The sequence below is a fragment of the Amia ocellicauda genome, chromosome 3 (assembly GCF_036373705.1).
Source record: "Amia ocellicauda isolate fAmiCal2 chromosome 3, fAmiCal2.hap1, whole genome shotgun sequence".
Lineage (NCBI taxonomy): Eukaryota > Metazoa > Chordata > Actinopteri > Amiiformes > Amiidae > Amia > Amia ocellicauda.
The window spans coordinates 20,414,128-20,435,003 of NC_089852.1; the positions used below are offsets into that span (position 1 = coordinate 20,414,128).

Genomic DNA, 20,876 nt, shown 5'->3' on the forward strand with positions numbered 1-20,876 from the left:
CCACAACTGTTCTTTAAAGCACAGAATACAAAAATGACCCATGTTAAAGGTGCATTTTTGAAGAAGGTATTAATATCACAATGCGTTTTTCAAGCACCAGTGACAAACTACACACAGAAACTACAAAACATGACTCCAGTTAAAGATGCAGTACATGGAACTAAACCTGAAACTTCACATTTTGCCCTCCTATTGAAAATCTCAGTTTTCCTGGTGCTCAGTTGCGGAGTTCATATATATATATATTTTTCAATCTAATTCTCTAACTATAGCACAAATGTAGTTTTTGTTGTTGAATGGGAGTTGCTTTGGACAGAAGCACAGGTCACATATAAACAAACAAAAACAAAGACAAAGACATCGGAAAAGGACTTACAAAGACAATAATAAAGACACAGTGAATGTCAGTGCTGAGGAAACCCTGATGAAATCCTTCCTCCGGTATCCTCCGGGCCCCCCTTAGAGGAGCCCCATTCAATGATGTGACGAAAACGAAAACGAAAACGAAGACGAAGACGAAGACGAAGACTGCCCTAGCTAGTAATGTCCCCGCTTGGTAGGTTTACAGACACAGGAGAGTAACTTTCCATTATAATGCACAAACAAACTTGAGTGTTAAGTTGCGTTTCCCTCTGGAGCCAATAAATGTTTTCCCTGGGCCCAGTGGGAGGGGGGGAGCTGCTCTGAAAAAGGTGGCAGGTGAACCAGAATGAAGTAGCAATATCAATTCATAAATATATATTTAAGCATTATGCAAGGTTATTTTAGATCAGGTAGTCAAATAGGAGTGCTAATGAAGAACTGTGAAGCCACCTGCAGATGTCACATTCTACAGTCCCGAAAACCACTCAGCCAACCCAGAAAAGCACACAAGATTTCTTACAAAACCCTTTATTAGCATAGACAGTATACAGAGTGTCCTGAAATTTTGCAAGCAACTCAGAAACATATATATATATATATATATATATATATATATATATATATTATTAAAAAGAAAAGCTGGAACAATTCACATCAAATAAAAGTCAATCCAGGTTGTTGGAGCAAAACGTGGCCCCTGGATGAGACAAACACTGTGAAAATCCAGCTGTTTCAGAGACGGAAGGAGACAGCTGTTGACACATCAAAAGTATTAGTGAATACGAATTCAGCCTGCTATTAAACACACTTTAATTCAGGTGCACGCTGCTGGAAAACAGAAGAGGATACACCATGGACCAAAAAAAAGATGTAAACTAGTCATTAAAAATGAAAAAACCTTGAAAAGTAGCATTGTCCACAAGTTGTCTAATGTCATCTCAGCATCAGCTAGTACTGAACAGTCTTCAGATTGTTTCAATGTTTAGGATTTCGGCACAAAACAAGTGTTTGACTTCTGCGGATTAAGTTTTCCCTTTAGGGGTAAAGAACACTTCAGTGTATTTCATTAAAATGTAAATTAATGCTGCATAAAATTATGATTGAAAGTCATTGAATATAGATTTGTTTACCAGCAACGATGTATTGATTTGTTGCACACAAACAGGCAGCCCTTGGTTTTGTAAATGGTTGATTAACATTTGCTGTGTCCATCGCAGTCCTCCAAACTTATAATCTAGCAGCTTTGACCTGGAGAGCATACGTACTGAACACAGCACCTAGCACGGCAAGACACCCTCACACAGCAGGATCCGTTATAGCCTGGACCTGCGCTTCAAACTGGGTGCCCTGCAGCAGGCCTATACCACAGTCGCAGGTGTGCTCAGGAAACAAACATGTTTGGAGTTTGCTTAGCTTAACATGGCATGGTTCTGTACCAAACGGCTGGTGTGCAGTCTATGACAGGTACAGGCAATGAAACAGCCTATCAGGAACAGGCTACAGGTGCAACAAGAGACGTGGCATCCAGGTACACAGTAACATCCAAACATACAGCAAGATTCATAGGTTGTTTTGCATCAGTGTCCCATTCACACAGTAACTTCAATCCTGTTACCACCTTTGAAAGCAGCGTCTTTTTATGTAGGCGTGTAGCCCAGCAGCTTATTTAAATTCCTGCCCCCAGTTTCTGAGGTACAAATGAAGTAGATTTACACAAATCCAATATACAATGGGGGCTGCCATGTTATGTTTTTAACATCTGTCACTGTTGAAAGTCCTATGTTGAAATCTATCAGGATGACATTATTTGTACATAGCTTTGATAGGGTACAGGGTGCTAAACGGAAATGGCTTTAGTGAGTTTAAAAAAGCAAAGCAAATGGCTTCAGTTTCTTGATATTACAGCGTCATCTTTTTCTCAAATTCTTAAATTCCCTGGGATTGTCTGCTTCCTTGATGACAATATACATTTGACAAGCGGAACCGTTGAACTAAAAAGACAGGTAGTATAATAATAAAAACAAAAAATAATTTAACTGATTACTGAACAAAACAGTTAAATATGAATAAGTTCAAATCAAAATTATTTAGACAGCACTTTATAGCTTACTCAAGCTAGTGATTGAGGTTTGTGGCGGAAGCAAACCCAACTCTTTTTAGGAGGTGTAATAAAAAGGTGGAAATAAATTGAATATAAATCTGTTGCAAATATGACATCATATGAACAAGAAACATAGGATTATAAGAGTTGAGATCTGTTTCACAGGCCAGAACAACAATGTGTGTTTTGAAATGACATTACACACCATGGGGCAACTGCTTTTCATGACAAGACCAACTTCAGACTGCCCACTCCCTCTCCTATCTGGTTGCCATCTCAATTGCTTCTTCCATCTCGAGGCTTGGCACGGAGATGGCGAAGCCCAGAATATATACACAAACACATATACACAAACACACACACAAGTTTTCAAGTGATAGTGGAAATGCTTTGACCTCCATCTCCAAACCTCTGGTCCCGTGGTGCTTTTCAGCATTAAACGGAATACAAAAAAGTCAGCATGGAATCAAGCACTGAGGACTTCAAAATAGACACAGATCAGACCTCTCTTCTCATTCAAGTAATAGGTGTTGTTGTTTTGTTTTTTAAACTGTATACATGACAAATGCCCAGTTCATCACACCACCAAACCCTGTTTAAACAAACTTCAAATCCCAAAAATCCCTTCAGAGGCTTTCCTGGATTAAGGTCCCTTTTTGAGTTATTCAGAAAAGGAATGGAGATCACGATTAACCTTGACAATAACGGCCACCTCGGCATAATCAACAGTCAAATGACACCAGTCTAGAGATCTTGAGACACGGTGTGTAGTACGTTCCAATCTGAAAGCCACCATAAACGCACAGGGTCACGGTTACCAAATTACAGCACATGATGAGCATTTCAAGAAAAAAAAAAAAAAAAAAAACTCCATCCTCTTTTTAAAATGTGTTCTCTTCAGAATATAAGGAACAGCCCGCGTTTCATCTTGGTAGAATAAGGACCAAGATTTTCAGCCATCTTCACCTCTCGGATACACATTTCTTTAAGTTGCGTTTTTAGTTTTTTTGTTTAAATGTCCAAACTTTTTAAACTTCGGTGCAAAGGTCTCTACAGCCCCACTTATGCACGGTACCTCACTTATCAATCAGGCCGCTCTCTTTCAACTTGAAATAGAAGAACTTCTCCAGCGTGTTGGCACACTTGCAGTACTCGCTGTCGGGCGGGTTGTACTCGCGGCAGTTCGTGATGATGCGCTGCAGGTCGGCAATGAACAGCTTCTTGGTCACGTAGTAGCGGTTCTTGAGCCGCTCGGTCATGGTCTTCAGATCTGACAAATAGAAAAGAACAGGGAGGGATCAGGATCACTGACAGGGTGATGCACAAACAACAGGAACAGATACTGAGATGGAGCAATTCGCCATTTCTCACTGTAATAGTTTCCTTTCAGATTGACCAAAAGAGTTGCATTGAAGCCAAAACCAGTGGCAGAAGTTTATATTTCACAGAAGATGCCCTTATCCAGGGCAACTTACAATAGTTACAATAAATCACAATTACCCATTTGTAGAGCTGCGTTTTTACTGGAGCAATGTAGGTACAGTATCTTGCTCAAGGGTACCATAGAGTCCCCCACCCCAAACTGAACCTTCGACCCTCCTCCCACACTGCTGCCCTTTGTACTCATTACTGTGTTCCAAGCAAATTTGCATAGATTAATTTAACACTCTGTAGGATGTACACCATAACACGTACACCACAACAAAACAACAGTACTAACAATAACAGGAACACAGCGTACCGATTGGAAAGCGAATGATTTCGTAATAATCCGGGGCCTCAGTCTTCTTCACTGGCTCCATGAAAGGCCAGGCGTCTGGGTGAGTCTGTCAGTACAATGCAGATTGTCAGTGACCAAAAAGTCATCAGAAATAAATGTTTCCAACATCTTTTTAAATAGAGGATTTAAGGCTGACCTATGAAAACATATTGGAAAAGGGGACCCTGGTATACTTCACAATCGAACACAACTGAATGATAAAAGTATACAATAAATATGAGAAACAGCATTTTAGGCTATATAAATAGGAATTACAGTTGTGTTTTAGGAGTCATTAATTAGGCAAAACGGAGCCGAAGAAAAAAAAATAGTTTTAGGTGGAACTAATATGAGAATAACTTAAGTAAACAATCAGGGGTCAGTTAACTAGAATAAGTACCTCACTTAAAAAATAATACTGCATGTACTATATCAAACAACATGCTGGAGCATCAAGAATTTAAATCGCACAGGGATCATCAATCATACTGTTTTTACCTTAATCTGTGCCAGCAGGTTTTTCAGCATATTGTACAAGAGATCTGGGTCTTTCAGTTCTTTGCTACAATGGAAAGTAAATACAAAGTATAAACAATAAAACAAAATATAGAAAATTGTCTGAAAATAGTCCTGACTGACTTCCTAAAATTAACTAATTAGAATAGTTGAAAAAAAAAAAAATATATATATATATATATATATACACATATATTTTAAGACACACAGTAATACTTTACAAAGATACAGTCCAGAAGAGGTAATTATGAATGTGTGAAGGTGTCTCAGTATACCCTTTCTCCTTGCCACTGGGTTTCCATCCAGTCTCCCCTACAAGGCAAACAAACATGTATTTAAAGTATCTGCACAGTCAAAGGAGACAAAAAAAAAAGACTGGCAAATACGGTCCATAACGTCATGGTACATAAAGTGACTGGGAAATAAGGCAGTCTTACGGATGCCAGGTATGCTTTCTACTGGAATCTGCCGCACCCCTTCTTTGAAACATGTCAGTCCTGGGTACACCTTCCGAATCTGGCTTTGCTTTCTTTCTATGAGTTTCTTTATGATCTGAAAAGCAGATAGATGTGATGAGAGGGAAGCATGCACACAACCAGTTTTACACAACTTTCTTTTACATAACAGTCCAAGCATCACAACAATGAGTAAAGGAAAAGGGGGCTGCAAGCCTATGTAACAAATTATTTCAAGATGGAACAATCTACTTGAAATAATTCGCTTTTCTGGCTTTTAAAATGTCACACAAAAAAAATATTTTCTTGAACATGTCATTCCAAACTAATGATTTTCTCAGTCTCTATACTGTTGTTAAACAAAATTAAGTACACAGAAATTAAATGTCACTAAAGAAAGATATTTCAGATTGTAATATCTTAGTGTGTCATTAAGGGGAAACACTGTATTGTCAATTTGTGCTAAAAGGCAATAAAAGTAGGCGACAAATGTATCCCTAAACTGTGATAGCAGCTGCTATAGCACCCTGAAGCCCGATCGCCTCGGATCTCAGAGACTAAGAAGGCCATTGTACTACTCGGTGTAATTCTTCCATCTGGACCACATATTCCAAAGCAATGCCCAAGGATAGTGGTAGACAGGGAAGGAGATAAGACTGATGTCTTTCTGGTTAATAAGCTACTGGTTCTTGCAAGAACTGTACAGATGATATGGAAATGACAAAGATAAGTACTATTTAACCGCTGCACATAGTGTGCTGCAATGCACTCTGTAATTTCTTCTGTAATTCTGTAATTTCAAAACTGTAATTTGTATTATGCCTGATTTGCTATTTTGTTGTGTGACTCGTTTAGGTTTTAGGGAGGTCTTCCTCCAGTACGCGGATGTTTCCCCTTAAAGTGGCATATTCTTCCATGGTTTCTATCAGTCTTTTACAGACCACATAAAAAGTAAGTTGATGCTGTTAACTTTATTTTATCCCATGCCTTGTGTTAGAGTATGTTAGTGCAAGTTTAAGAAATTGTGACAAATATCAACATTCATCCAATTAAGGACATTCGTCTAATTAAGGATTTTATTGTAATTTGAAAAATATTTAGCCAATAGTTTGAAAAAGTGTATCGGTGCATTATCAGAGGAATGTGTACTGATACCACCATTTCTGTAAAATGCCAATATCGGTGCTCCGATATATCTGTTGGGCCCTAATAAATATATATATATAGGCTGCAATTTGTGAAATATATGAGCCCCCAGCTTATCTTCACAGTGCTTTGGCTGTCTTTTTATTGAATATTGCCGAATAAATAAAACGTGTTCTTGTTCGTATGGTTACGGCTGAAGTGTACCTCTTTCTGCTTCTTGATAATGTGCGAGAGCTCTGTGTAGGGAATCCTGGGATTGAGCTCACATTCCATCAGCGTGGCTCCTTCATAGTCCTTGATGTAGCCCAGGTAGCGACTCTTGGGAACTTTGATATCTTTGGAGAAACCCTGCCAAGACAGGCGAATCAAAACAAATTAAGGGAAGCAACTGAAAAATCATACAATGCATTAGTTAGTGCACTTGAGGTCAACATTTTATACAAAATGTATTTTAATCCATCCTACAGAGGGTGGGAAGAGTGATCTCCAGTCTTGAAAAATTGTTTTGATGTGGATAGTTTAAGGGAACTGACTGTAGTGTTGAACAGAAGAGATTAGGAGGAGAATTGATTCAGAAGTCAACCCCAAGTAGGGATTCACCTTCAACAGAAAAAATGTAAAGTATCTAGGAACGAAAACACCAGGTACTTCTTTACAGAGTGGTGGGGGTCTGGAATAGGCTTAAGAGCCACATAGCTGAAGTTGGGTTACTCAATAATCCATGCGTCCATTTTCAATAACCACTTCATCCAGTACAGGGTCACAGTGAACCGGAGCCCAATCTAGCAGGAACAGGGCACGAGGCAGGGTACACCCTGGACAAGAAACCACTTCACTCAAATAATTACTGGATTAACTGGATCAGTGACCAATGATCAATTTACCAAAATGGAGCCAAGGGCATCCTCTTGTATGGAACCTCTCTCAGTTTCTTACACGTTTGCTTATTTCAGTATGTAATCCAACTGTTTAAAGACAGATATGCAGTGTACAGGAACTGTGCTATGTGCTGGAATACAGATTGTTTTCCCCTCTTACAAGCTCAGGATCTGTACCTGCTTCTTGAAGTAGCCAATGGCATATTCATCCGCGTAGGTGAGGAAGTACAGAATGCTGTGTTTGATGTGGTATTCTTTCAGGTGGTTCATCAGGTGAGTGCCATACCCCTGAAATCAGAAGTCAAAATTAACAGTTGGGCAAGGTTTTTTTTTTTTTTCCCCCAACACAGGATGACACAAACATTGACTAACTTTCAGCAGAAAGGCATAGTTGATTTCTGGCTCAATGTTGGAGCATCTTTGCGGTTTTAAGTAGTGTGTTGAGATAGGAGCATACTTTCTTCTAAATTATATTTTTTAGGTGTACTAAAGCCACGTATTTCCCCAATGCAGGCACACTTTAAAACCCTGCTCGTTTGAGAGGGCCTGAAGACAAATTAAGCAGTCAGGTTGTAAATGGGAACAATTTTGGAGGGGGGAAAAAAATAGATTTATTAGAAGGAGAGGAGGAGACCAAAAGAGAGAAAATTAAAGCGAGGCATGTGAAGAGGAAAGCTGCACATCATACCTTGACTTGTTCATTAGAGGTGACGGCACAGAACACTATCTCGGTGAAGCCCTGTGTGGGGAACATGCGGAAACAGATTCCCCCAATCACACGGCCATCCTTGATCAGAGCCAGGGTCTTGTGTTTCCTATTGAGAGACAAGAACACTCAATCAGATGCAATACCTAACAAACATGTCAATTTGGAAGATCAAAGTTATCCTTTAGCAATTTCAGCTTTTCAAAATTGATCTAATTTAAAAATGACCAAGCTTTCTCTAGGATTTCCTGACGCTCTGCCACAGTAAGAGGCAGCCTATCGAGTTTTGGATCTATTGAGAGTGGCACCCTTGTTGTTTTCCAAGACTGTATCACTTAATTTCTCAGTGCTTCCAGGTCTTTGAGACCTGGTGCTGAAGTTGAAGTACAGACACACACTTGACTAAACCCAGGGAGAGACACGATTCACAGTTTTAAGGCAGTGTAATTAATTTGTAACAATTTGTAACATTTGTCTTGACAGTGTTTAACCTAAAATATGTTACATGCAGATACTGTATTGGAAATAAAGACGAGGACATGTTTTTACATTTTCAAATGTCATCTGTAGCTCTCAAACTATCTGCTCAGGAATGTAATGAACCCGCACGCATTTTTATGAAACATTAAAAATGTGTGATGATGAATGTGATTGAAGACCACAATCTGAATGCTCAAGCTATTGCTTTTTGGTATGAGTTTATATCCTTCCTGGTAAGATACTTATAGATACCTATTTATTGTCCTCAGCGTAAAGCCGCTTTTGCTATTGTATGACTTTTGCTACCTGTCTAAGGGTGGAGATTAGCCATTGTTATATACATGTACAGTGCCTTGGAAAAATATTCAGACCCTTTCAGTTTTCACATATTATAGCTTTAAAGCTTGCAGTCATGACACTTTGAAGTAGGAATTACTGTGTTAAATACACAAAACTAAGAAATAAGTAAATAGATCATGAACATTAAATAAAAATTAACACATGATTGCATAAGTATTCAAACCCTTTGCTGTGTGCAAAGCTAAATTAACTTGGGTGCACAAAATTACCTTAACAAGCTACACAATTAGTTGAATGGCCTCTGTCTGTGTGCAATAGTAGTGGTTCTTATGATTTCAGAATGAAAGCACCCGTCTCTGTGAAGTTCCTTGGTCAGGTAGTGAATTTCAAGAAAAGACTCAACCATGAAGACCAAGGAGCTTTCAAAGCTCAAGAGTAAAGTAACTGAAATGTACAGGTGAGGAGAAGGATACAACAAAAATATCTAAGTGACTGAATATCACTGTGAGCACAGTCTACTCCATCAAAAACATGGCTTGTGCATTGAATGAGCCACTGTCTAGATTAGGCCATCCCTCCAAACTGAGTAGTTGGACAAGGAGGAAACTTTGGGAGCTTTGAAAGAGTTAGAGGTAGAGGAGAGAAAATGTGCATCAGTCAACAATATCAGGAACAATTCACAATACTAGCCTTTATGGTACCGTGTCAAAACAGAAACCATTACTAAAAATAAGCCATCTCAAAGCACCTGAGTGATCCTACAGAAATATAATTATTTTGATCTGATTGCCAAGCGTTACGTTTAGCACAGAACAAACACAGCACATCTCCCACTCGACACCATCCCTACAGTCACACCTGATGGTGGCAGCATCACACTATAGAGATGCTTCTCCTCAGCAGGGACTGGAAAGCTTTTTATGATTGCAAGAAAAATTGATGGAGCAAAGTACAGGCAAATGCATAATTTTGAAATATCAATAAATGAGACACCATAGTCTGAATGAGTGGTCTGAATACCACTGCAAGGCACAATATATAGTAGATGAGTCTCTCTATACTTCCAGACATGAGAATCTTAATAACTGTGCAAACTATGACCTAGGACAGTCTTATTTTCATTAGGATCTTGTAACTTACGGGTCAAACACTAGTCGAGTGATGTACTCCTTGGGCATCCTGGGCAGCTGGTGTGAGAAAACGTTCTGCAGGCCCACCAGCCACATCAGGATCTTCTTGTTGGATTTCTGGGACAGGGAGTTCCCGATGACATGGAATTCGATAATCCCCCGTCGCTCCTCTAGTCGGGCGGTCTCATCACGGGCTGCGTTCGCGGACAATAAGCTTGTCTTCAAGGAAAAGGAAGAAGGACAAGGTTAAGCTACATAGTGCATAGAACAGCATGGAACTGGAACTGGAGTATCATAAGTTAAACTGGGAAAGACATGCACCTAAAGACCAGCTATATTATAGGGCCCATCCCAATGCTGGGCTTAGTTATTTAGTGTAGGGATCTTCCTCAGTCTTTTGGCTTCTCTTCAGACCAAGTTCTGAGAGGTTTAACTACATAAACTTTATACTTCTCTACAGGCTGCAGAATTTGTTACAGGGAGTCCAGACCTGAATGACAAGAAACTTTTAAGCCATTAACTGTAAATTACCTTGAAACAATGTTAAAGATGTCCAATTGATAAAATAAATGGGTTATGTCAGTAATGTACACCTTCAGGCAGAATGAAATGGAAACTGGCCCTTCCAGGAACTCAGTTTTGAAAACCGTGCTTAGTGGATGTGCCCCCTGGGAACCCATGCAAAGTATGAAATTAGCATGTTGGTGAATGTGTCCTGACTAGGACCCGAAATGTGGAGCTGTGCACTGGTGCTGCCGTGTTTTTCAGGGGCAGTGGGCGGTACTCTGACCTCTGGGCCCAGCATGGCAGCAGGGTCAGTGATGGTCATCATGACCTCATTCACCAACTCCATAGGGATATCGCCCATCACACGGATCCTCTTGGCATCCTCCAGTGTCATTGTCTCAGGCAGCTTCCGCTTCTCTCCTGGCACACATGACAAACCTTCCATAAGGGTCTTTAATTGCATTACCTTGTGACACCTAGAGCCTAGATTTTGGCCCTGGTTGTTTAATTTCAGATTTAAATTCAAAGATGTAAATTGACTACAATTTTACCAGTAACCAAATGGCATTTATACAATGTTTTATTACCTGGAATACACTAACAAAACATGAAAATTGTCAGTAACCAGGTAATAACTAGCCAATATACAGGGAATGCAGACCTGAATGAAAAGAAGCTTTTAAGCCATTAACTGTAAATGACCTTGAAACAATGTTAAAGATGTCCAATTAATAAAATCCCAGGTAAGTCTGTAATGGACACCTTCAGGCTATGATATTTATGTCATAAACAAAACTAAAAACTAAAAAAAGAATATATATATATCTTATAGCAGTGTTCTTCAAATCCAGTCCTTAAGGGTCAAACTCAACCATAGGTGCCACGCGGGAGCCTATATGAGGGAGATGAAATCTTACCTGGCATGGGCTCCGACACCACCGCATCCAGAGTCATGGAGCCCAGGGCCGAGCTGCTGCTGATGCTCTTGGTGAAGGAGGCTGAGCTCGACACTGCCGCTGGAATGATCACTGCTGCACACACACCGGGCAGCGCCACACACCGCCAGGACAGAGCCCACAGTTAGCAAACATGCAAGCGAAACGCACACAAACACACTGATTGTTTTCCAATAATTTTTATAAAGACTTGGAAAGATTTAATTCTCATATATTCAGTATGTAATCTCTCAGACAATTCAGAAAACCATTGGCCATTAAGGATCATTCATTGAGAAAGCTTGGTTAAATAAATCAGAAACTAACAAGTGTACCTACCCCGCCTTTGAGAATGGTTTGGATTTAGTATGACCAATAAAACTAAGGTACTGGTGCTCACCAAGACTTGGGTTAAAGACCATGGCTCTACAGTCAGTAGAAGAAAGCCCTTTACATGAGTTTGTAAAGCAATGCAATTTCATACAATGTGTTCTTGTTTAATAGACTAGAACACCACAACAAATTTAAACCGAGTAAGAGCACAACCTATTCCGAGGACCACATTCGAAATGGTTCTTAGACATCACCTAAAAACTAAAGCATAGCATTACTTCAGATCAATAATCATGAGCTCTGGCCAAATGAAAACTAGGAGATGCTCTGGCTCTGGAGGACAGAAGCCGGGAATCCCTGGCACTGGGGAATGGGCATCGTGACAGGCTCTACCTGGCTGGTGGCCGAGCTGTGCCCCCTCTGAAGCAGGCATGGTGAAATCGGCCTCCCAGATTGGCGAGTTCTCCCCGTAGATCTCCTCTTCCAGCATGGAGAGGAACCTGAAACACAGGGCTCACCTTAGGAACCTCCAACTCCTTTAATGGATGCCTAATAATGAAATGTATACATAGTGACAAGCAACAGGCAACAACTAGCCGTTTTAAAATTAAAGATCAAGAGAAACAAAAGAAATGCATCTCCCTGCTGTAAGAAACAAAGACCCTTTAGCTAAAAATGGAGCAGATCATATTCTTTTCTCTGGTTAGTCTATTGCCCGTTACAATAGAGAAGTGTTATTTTTATAATACACTTCACTTATGACAATATTTATCATCACAAAACTTTATGCTAAAACTTAGTGAAGCTGTGAACCTGAAAAGGACCTCAGAAATACAATCTCTGACAGAGTCTTGAAAGAAGACTCGTTCTGGTCTCCAACAGGGACTGCAGCGAAGTTGTTCTGGGTGAAGGCCGCCTTACTTGGGAAAGTGAGTGAGGATCAGCGTGCGTTTCTCTGGGAGCAACTTGTCCTTCTCCACCCTGAACTTCTCCAGCAGCTGGCGGCGCGTCACAGTGAAGATGGACTTCAGCAGGCTGCGGCCAAACACCTGTGTGGTCTCGTAGCGCGGCAGACTATCGCAGCTCTGAGGGACATGGCAATAACACAGCCACCTGCACACACGCAGGCACACGGAGACACACACACACAGATGCGCAGTCAGAACAATCCTGATAGTAAAAGCATGTATTGTGATTTGTCCCAGCTGAACTCCGCGTTACTTAATTGTGCGATTTATCTTTATTAAGTGTGTTTTCAGCTATTCACAAAGTTATGCATTGTCAGAAATGACCAAGTTATTGAGTCCACACTGCCTCAGTTAGGTGTACGGTTTAAATGCCCAGGTGTCTGGAACCTGAACAATTGAGTGCATGCAGACTTTACAATGCACATAAAGGGAGTGTTGAATACAGAGCAATTCCCACCCCTGTCTGCGTATCTATCAATAGTAAGCTATTGAGAGTTGTTTAGGCAGCTATGTGGGAGCAACGATTTATTAAACAAGGCAGGGACAGACTGAACAAAGTCCTGTTAGCTGCATTTCTTTGCAATACACCAAAAGCAGGGCAAATCTGAAACCTAGGTGTGAGTGCTCAGTTAAATGATGAATGTGTCTTGAGTACGTATTTAAAGCAACATGAATTAGATTTCAAATTACTTCACTTTTATATCCTCTGCATTTTAATATGGAAGGAGATACTCTTTTGTATCCTTCAGACTTTATAAAATCTTTATGAAAAAATTATAATAACAAAATATATAAATGCAAACTGAATGTGGACGATCAGAAAAATTGAAAATAAAGGGAGAAACAAAACGCTGATCAGTTTAAAAGAATTCATGGAAAATGCACTGGGAGGAAAAGTTAGTACCACACTGCTTATTAAAGAGGAACATTTGCTCCCAGCTGCTATGACAGTGTTATGAAATAATGGAAATGAGTCTGGCTTAATTTAAAATACAAAAAATGCAGATGGCTGTATTCTTTTAAATTGTTGCAGATTGTGTGTTACTCTTAACCCAGATATCTGCTAGCACTGCCGCACTGATTAAAAACAAAACAAACTGAAGCCTGCTGCAACTCGTGCCCATGGGAGACAAAATCTGCATATCACTGCATATCCTAGAGCTCACTGGTTTATAGTGCCCCAGGCCTGATCCCTGTCAGCCACTGATGCCTTGACCCAGTAGTTGTACAGGTTCCTTACATCACCCATTCATAAAGACTTGGGGACATTTTTTTAATGAGCAATTTAGAATCTCTTTGTGGTACAATCAGTAATTTAGAAATAAAATCTACAATAAATACCCAAATACACTTTCAACCCTCGGGGATTGAACGAGTGACTGCACTTGCTTAATGGATCCATGAGAAGCATGTGTTCCCAAGCATGTGTTCTTGGAAACGGGCAATGCAAAGGTGACCTGTAAACCCAAACGGGATCATCAGTTCAAGGACCAGGGCTAGAGACCATTTTTCTGGGTCATGGAAATTATTTGGGCAAAAGGATTGGGGATTCAAAAGCTTGGCTGTGATGAAAACCAGAAGACCTTGTAGCTCTCCAGGACCAGGATAGGTGATCCCAGCTAAGAAGCATCAGACACCGTTTGTCCATGAATCATAATAATAAAAGGTATAATAAAGCTGCTCCCATGTGTAAACAGTAAGACCCCATTTCCAATACCTTGTGTAGTCCACTTTGTAAGCTGTCCCGTCATCGTTCTGCGATCGCTGCCGGTACTGAGAGGGGGTCTCCAGCTTCCAGTAATTGAGGCAGAGGAGGAACATTTTGGACAACTCGAACATCGTCTGCCTCTCTTTTGGGGGGAGGTGGCTGAACTTGTACTGAACGAAGTTCAAAACTCCCTGCAAATGCACAAGCCAGACAGGGTGGTCACACACCTCATCAGGTAACTGAAAACGTTGTGAGAAGTACCATCCTTGTTCTGGTTTTTCTTCCTGTATGGCACTTGAAATAATTATGTTTAAATTGCTCAGCTCAGTTTCTGAAACACCATTTTTGTTACAGATTAGATTTAAACAAACATTCCTATAACACACATAGATACTGGGGGTGAACCCCACTGAGAACAGACTATGTCATGCATTTACAGAAGAGTGGGATGCTGGACCCCAATGGAGAAATCAAATTCTATTTATTTATTTTAAATGCAATGGAGGTGTTAATACTAAGACCTTAGTGGTGCATTGGGATTTGTTTTGAACTACAAGAGAGAAAGCTTGTTTGATTGCTAAGGCCACCACCGCCATTATAATCCCATTTATTAATCCAATCCTATCCTATGCAAGTGATCTGCAGCAGCAGGGTCATTTAACTAGTTATTAGCCTGCTGCGGACTTCACCTGCTCAGTGTTGGGCTTCTCAAAGGGAGGGCTGCCTAGAGAGCCTTCAACCACAGGCCGGCTCATCTGTAAGATGCATTTCCTCAGGAGCTAGGAAACAAAGGAGAGCGTTACGCAGAATGCAAAAGACAAACATGCTTGTCCTAATCAATGCCAGGCTTTTACAAGTAATATAATATTTCTGAAAAGTGTTTAACAGCTGTAAGTCACACTGTGTAAAGGCATCTGCTATGAAATTAATAATAAATATAACACTGTAAACCGCTTGCTGCAATTGTTTAAGTGACGTGCCTGTACTTAGTATTTTTGTTGGTCACATCTTGACAAGTTCTAAGCCACATAAGTTAAGAGTGCACTTCAGTCCAAGATGTACTACCTTCATTTGTACATCAATTAAAGCAAGGGCCTGCTGCAAGTGATCCTACACACGCTGCACTGCAATCAAGCTGGCATCATACAAATCAAGGGCAATGGACATAATACATTCAGGATCACATGTATCGACCTCCTGAAATCTGAATGCATCTGCAGAACACGACTTTACCACAGTATAGTTCCACTTGTAATCATAGCATTATAAAAGTGACTGGAGGGATAGGCTGACCTGTAAAGCTATCCAGTTTTTCTCTCTCTCATTTTTAATTTACTTCATTGTAGTTGCTCCTTTTAAATATGATTTTAATACCAACAAACAGACAAAAACATTGAGCATGTGAAGAACCAAGAATGGGGTGATCAAAAATGCTGTCTTTAATGAATGGGCCTTTAAAAGTATCGTCAGTACCTTCATCTTCAAATAAAAGGATCTTCAAAAACAGACAGGATAATACATGTATAAATATAGAGATAATATATGGGGTGAGAGGTGAGATTGCACAGATTCCACTAGTGCAGCTGAATTTAATAATACATTCTACAAAGGATAGCATATAGTGACAACAAACAGAATATAGTAAGTCATATTATTATTAGGTCCTTTAGTTTTTGGCTGCATCCAAGGCCACTCACACGGTTTAAGTTCCAACAGGGAGCTCTCATTGACTCCACTAAATGTAATTGTTTTCTCAGTCAGACTTCTGTAAAATGTACACATTTTATTTTACAGCTCATAATTTAAAAAGGTTGATGACTGGACATATTGGACCCATGGAACATTCCAGAATATGGGTAGATGGGTGTATAAATGTCACCCAGTGCAAAGAATCATCAGTATTTCAAAATTATTCAGTTACCAATGACATGTCAGGACACTTCCACCTAGTGCTGGAAGTGTCACAGGTCAGGATGTACATTTGTTTTTAATAAATAGTTGTACTACGTTGAACTAGCTTGAAAACACAACAAAGATCGGCTAATGTAGGTCCATTACAGCGGATCATTTTTAGACGGAGATTGGGGTTTTGATTGTTACATTAAATGAAAATACGGGTTTTATTTACTGTAAATAAATGGGTGTCTAATCCTTACTTGTGTAATTTACAATAAGATCATAGGTCACGTGAAGGGTCTCTAATTGTACAACAGATGCATCTCAGCCTCGTGGTCCTCTCAGCCACACAACGTATTAACTTTTAAAAGAGCAGGTCTGAAGTGAAAACCAGAGGACACCACGGCCCTCCAGGACGCTGTCTGATGCCCTCTGCATAAAATTACCCACATCAGTGGCCGTACCTTGAAGAGGTAGAAGTAGACCTGCTTAGTGTCAGTGTCCTCCTCCTTGTGCACCGACATAAACAGGTTCTCCACATCCACCACCATCCCCAGGAGTCGGTTGATCTCATCCTCAGAAACGTTCTCCAGGTGGGACACGTGATCAGCTGCACAGGGAGAAGGACATGTGGAGAGAGATAGGCATTAAAATCCATGGTTTCCAACAAGCCAAAGTGTGCTGTGTAAGGAAATAAAAAAAATAAAAAATGATTATTTTTATTTTATTTTTTTAATATAAAAAGGTAGTTCAAATACAGATTTCTAAAAAACATAGTATAATACAGAAGATAACTCCCTTAGTTGTTAGGCAACTACACTGATGTCAAGTTACCCAAAACGTCTGTCTTTTGTTCTGTATATGGCCTAGGATAAAAGTTTCTCAGAATCAGTTACACAGAAACTACTAAAACTGGCCTGCCAGGAGCAATACACAAAGCTGATATTCACACATGAGTTACACAATCTTGCTGCAACAGTAATATAAAGAGAGTATGCTATGGTATCTAGACAGGGCAGTGTGCTGAATCACATTTAATCACCAAGATATTGAAATACTGTATGTGTAAGGTAAACACTGATATATATATATATATATATATATATATATATATTGGGTTAGAAAAAACTCAAAATATTACAATGAGAGCTTTTTGTAGATTGATAAAGTAAGTATGCAGTTATTTTATTAGCTAAACATTTGCCATGTATCTGCAGGTGTCTACATTTTGAATGAATCTGAAGTTGCAGCATTGGTAATTCACTTTTAGTCTGTTAAAAACCATAATGCTACTTTATGTCCAGTAATAAAAAGGTCACTATTACTGGTCTATGTTTACACTCTTATGTCTGCTATTCTGACACAATGCATCTACATGTACTCTGATTCTTCTTTCTCAACTTCACTGTTTAAAGTCTGTGCTCTTCTAACAGCATTATTGGTGTACCAAGTTTCCATCATAGAACGTTACCATATATGGCCTATATTCACTTTAATGTGTGCTTAAATGGATTTTGTAGTGGTTTAACCCGTAGTAATGTTGTCATATATAAATGATATGCATATATCAGCAGCAGCCTTTATTGATCCACTGCTCAAGGCCTCCCCAAGATGTTTCCACTTGTTTCACCATATAGCATATTTTTTCCAGGTCACAAAAGCACATCACCTAATTTCATCTTCCTATCTTTTATGTGGTCTTTTTTAATCTCTTGGGTTCCATTCCATAGCTTATTTTGTCCATCTTTGGTCTGTTCTTCTTGCAATGTGTCCGGCCCATTGCCATTTTAACATTCTCACGCTTTCAATTTTGTCTCTTCTGGTTATACCAAGTATACAGCTTTCCATGCTTTTCTGTGTGGTTTGTAGTTTCTGTATCTTTTTGCATTTAGTGACCAGGCTTCAGAGCCATATATGAGCACTGCTAGTATACACTGATCACATACTTTTCTCTTCAAGCAAACGGGTACATTCTTCCAAATGTACTCAATCCCATTGACACTTTTCTTTTCATTTCTTCCATGGGATAAGACTTGCACCTTCACATTCAACAACTCTCAAACTGCACGGAATATGAACTTGAGTAAGACCAAAGTGCCAGGGACAGCTCTGTACATACAAATGGATAGTGATTAAACAGATAATGTGTCAGTGTGGGTATGGGAAGGATTGTATTGATTGGCTGCATGCTGGAGAGGGTCAGAGACGCGGGACTTGCCCAGGGCGTGGCCGCAGCTCCGGCAGGGCTCGCTGAGGCTGGCGGCCTGCTGCTGGAGGTCCATGCGCGGCGCGGTGGGCGGGTGAGGGTTCTTCCAGCCATTGCATTTACACGAGTCGTTGGCCTTTAGCAAGAATGAAATGACAACAACAATCATTCAGTGATGTACATATTACAGAGTATATAACCATCTGATTTGCTTTTTACGTTTATAAAATCAGTAATCTAATATGCTTTTTCAAAGTTCTTTCCCTGAAAACAATTGATGTTTTGTTACAATAAATCACAAATACAACGAGTAACAGGTTTAAGTAGCCCAGTAGAACAATCATTTTAATCTACAGTATAGCCGATTTGTGTTTCTAGACTATACTCATGGAGTTTAAACCTTGTTATTGGAAATTGCCAATTACAACGGGTATTTAAACAGTGAAATGCAACCAACAAACCTAGATACACTGTCAGTGTCAGATATTTCCGTTCATAAATGTCAAGAGAAATGTTCTTGAACCAAACATGTGCTTTAATCGAAAAACATAAGCATCTCAAATAATAATGATAGTTTTATTTATTCTAAGGAAGGAACTTGGCAGTGGCATTTTCAACGTGGCATGTGCGTTCAAATAAATATGACGCAGTTATTTAAATGAAACCGACGGGCTTTTGGAAAGGTGTGGTAGATTATAGTGGCGTTTATTTATGATCGGTAGCAGTTCTGTTGGGAAAGCAACACCCGGTCCAGGCTGTCACACGTCCTTTTGTGGAACAGTGGTCCACTCCATTCATTGCCTGTGCCAACGGTCGACTGGTAACGCAACAACCGAGTGCCACACCAGGGCATTCCGTCCGTTTAAAACAACACAGTCGTGCATGAAAGGGTGAAAGCTATCGGACTTGTTTCTCACACTAAAATGAAAGCCACTACGCTCTGTCCTCACCCATTGTTCAGTGCAACCTCACCTTGCAAGCGGAGAAGACCCCGAGTTTCTCCAGTTTTTTTGCCCGCGGGAAAGCGCGGACCAGGGCTTTCTTTTGGCTGGCCCGCTGCTGCTGGCTGAGCCCTGGCCGGGCCGGGTCGCTGCTGCTGGATCCGCAGCCCGAGGTCGGGTTCGACCCTCCCGCACCACCGGGCTGAGCCTGCTGCAGCCGGGGCTGTAAGGAGGCCTGAGCCGCCGGGTCCGCCATGGCAGTAGCCGCGAAGGATTTTTCCTCTCCCTTATTTTGTGTTGTTGTTACCAATAAAGTTTATTGACAATTTTTTGGCCTTTCTCTTTCCTTTTCGAAACTGCAAGTGCGCCTGCGTTGAAGAGAGGCATTCTGGGTATTGATGTTTCCAGAGTATCTGTGGTGCTTCGTGAAAGTAATGGATCACGTGTAATTTAAGATGTGCAGACGCACGCTATACTTTATATATCAGATTTACATATAACAGCTTTTCTAAAACCTAAATTAAATGTCCCTAGTTTGTTCCTATACCACATTAGAAAGGAATTCCTTATACTGTAAGTACACTTGCATTTCTGTTGAAGTCCTAGACGTTTTCACGTCGTATGTTCTGCTATATTACTTTTTATGTTCAACAAAGTTAAAACGTACGGTACGGTACGCACCCTATTTAGTAGTCTGACCTGTGTCAGAATCTGTGTAATCTGTGATAATTACTACGGATTAATTACTACTCTGCTCCAGATAAGTGATATACAGTGCCTTTCAAAAGTATTCAGACCCCTAACCAGTTTTTACTGAATTACAAATGGTACATTGAAATGTAAATCTGTTTGATCGTTTATTTTAAAACACTGAAACTCAATTATTGTAAGGTGTCATTTTTATTTTGGGAAAAAAATAAGAAAAAATAAAAACTGGTGAAATGTGTGGCTTGCATAAGTATTCAACCCCTGTGCCATGGAAGCTCCCAGTTTACAGAGATGAAAGAAATTGCCCTAACGAGGACACAATTATTAGCATTGACCTCCATCTGTGAACCATTAAAGTCACAGTCCCATTTTCTGGATAAACCCCCTCCCCTCCCTACAATCTGTTGGATCAGTAGTCAGGCTGTGAATCTGTAGGAAAATGAAGACCAAAGAGCATTCTACAGAAGTTAAGGAAAAGAACATAAGAAAGTCTACAAACAAGAGGAGGCCATTCGACCCATCGTGCTCATTTGGTGTCCATTAATAACTAAGTGATCCAAGGATCCTTTCCAGTCTATTTTTTAATATTCCCAAATTGTCAGCTTCAGCCACAACACTGGGGAGTTTGTTCCAGATTGTGACAACTCTCTGTGTGAAGAAGTGTCTTCTGTTTTCTGGTTGAATACCTTGATGCCCAATTTCCATTTGTGTCCCCGGGTCCATGTGTCCCTGCAGATCTGGAAAAGCTCCTCTGGTTTGATGTGGTCGATGCCTTTCATGATTTTGAAGACTTTGAATCCCATCCCTAGGCCTGCCCTGCTAACTTGAATCACGTGAACA

General features: G+C 40.1%; 1 protein-coding gene across 2 annotated transcripts; it reads right to left on the bottom strand.

Moving 5' to 3' along the window:
• Nucleotides 1-875: 875 nt before the first annotated feature.
• Nucleotides 876-19,660, bottom strand: kat2a (K(lysine) acetyltransferase 2A). 2 transcript variants are annotated; one of them, XM_066698417.1, is made up of 18 exons: nt 19,360-19,660; nt 18,400-18,523; nt 16,646-16,791; nt 14,975-15,064; nt 14,295-14,476; nt 12,531-12,722; nt 12,003-12,109; nt 11,259-11,369; nt 10,625-10,761; nt 9,845-10,053; nt 7,907-8,033; nt 7,396-7,506; nt 6,545-6,688; nt 5,177-5,291; nt 5,015-5,051; nt 4,722-4,785; nt 4,206-4,290; nt 876-3,734 (listed from the first exon to the last, which is right to left on the bottom strand). In XM_066698417.1, the coding sequence occupies exons 1-18, from the start codon at nt 19,582-19,584 to the stop codon at nt 3,541-3,543; spliced, it is 2,400 nt and encodes a 799-aa protein (XP_066554514.1). In that variant the 5' UTR covers nt 19,585-19,660; the 3' UTR covers nt 876-3,540. The 2 variants fall into 2 exon arrangements, with proteins under 2 accessions (XP_066554514.1, XP_066554513.1); XM_066698416.1 differs by having other exon boundaries at nt 11,259-11,372.
• Between the last annotated feature and the right edge of the window lie 1,216 nt (nt 19,661-20,876).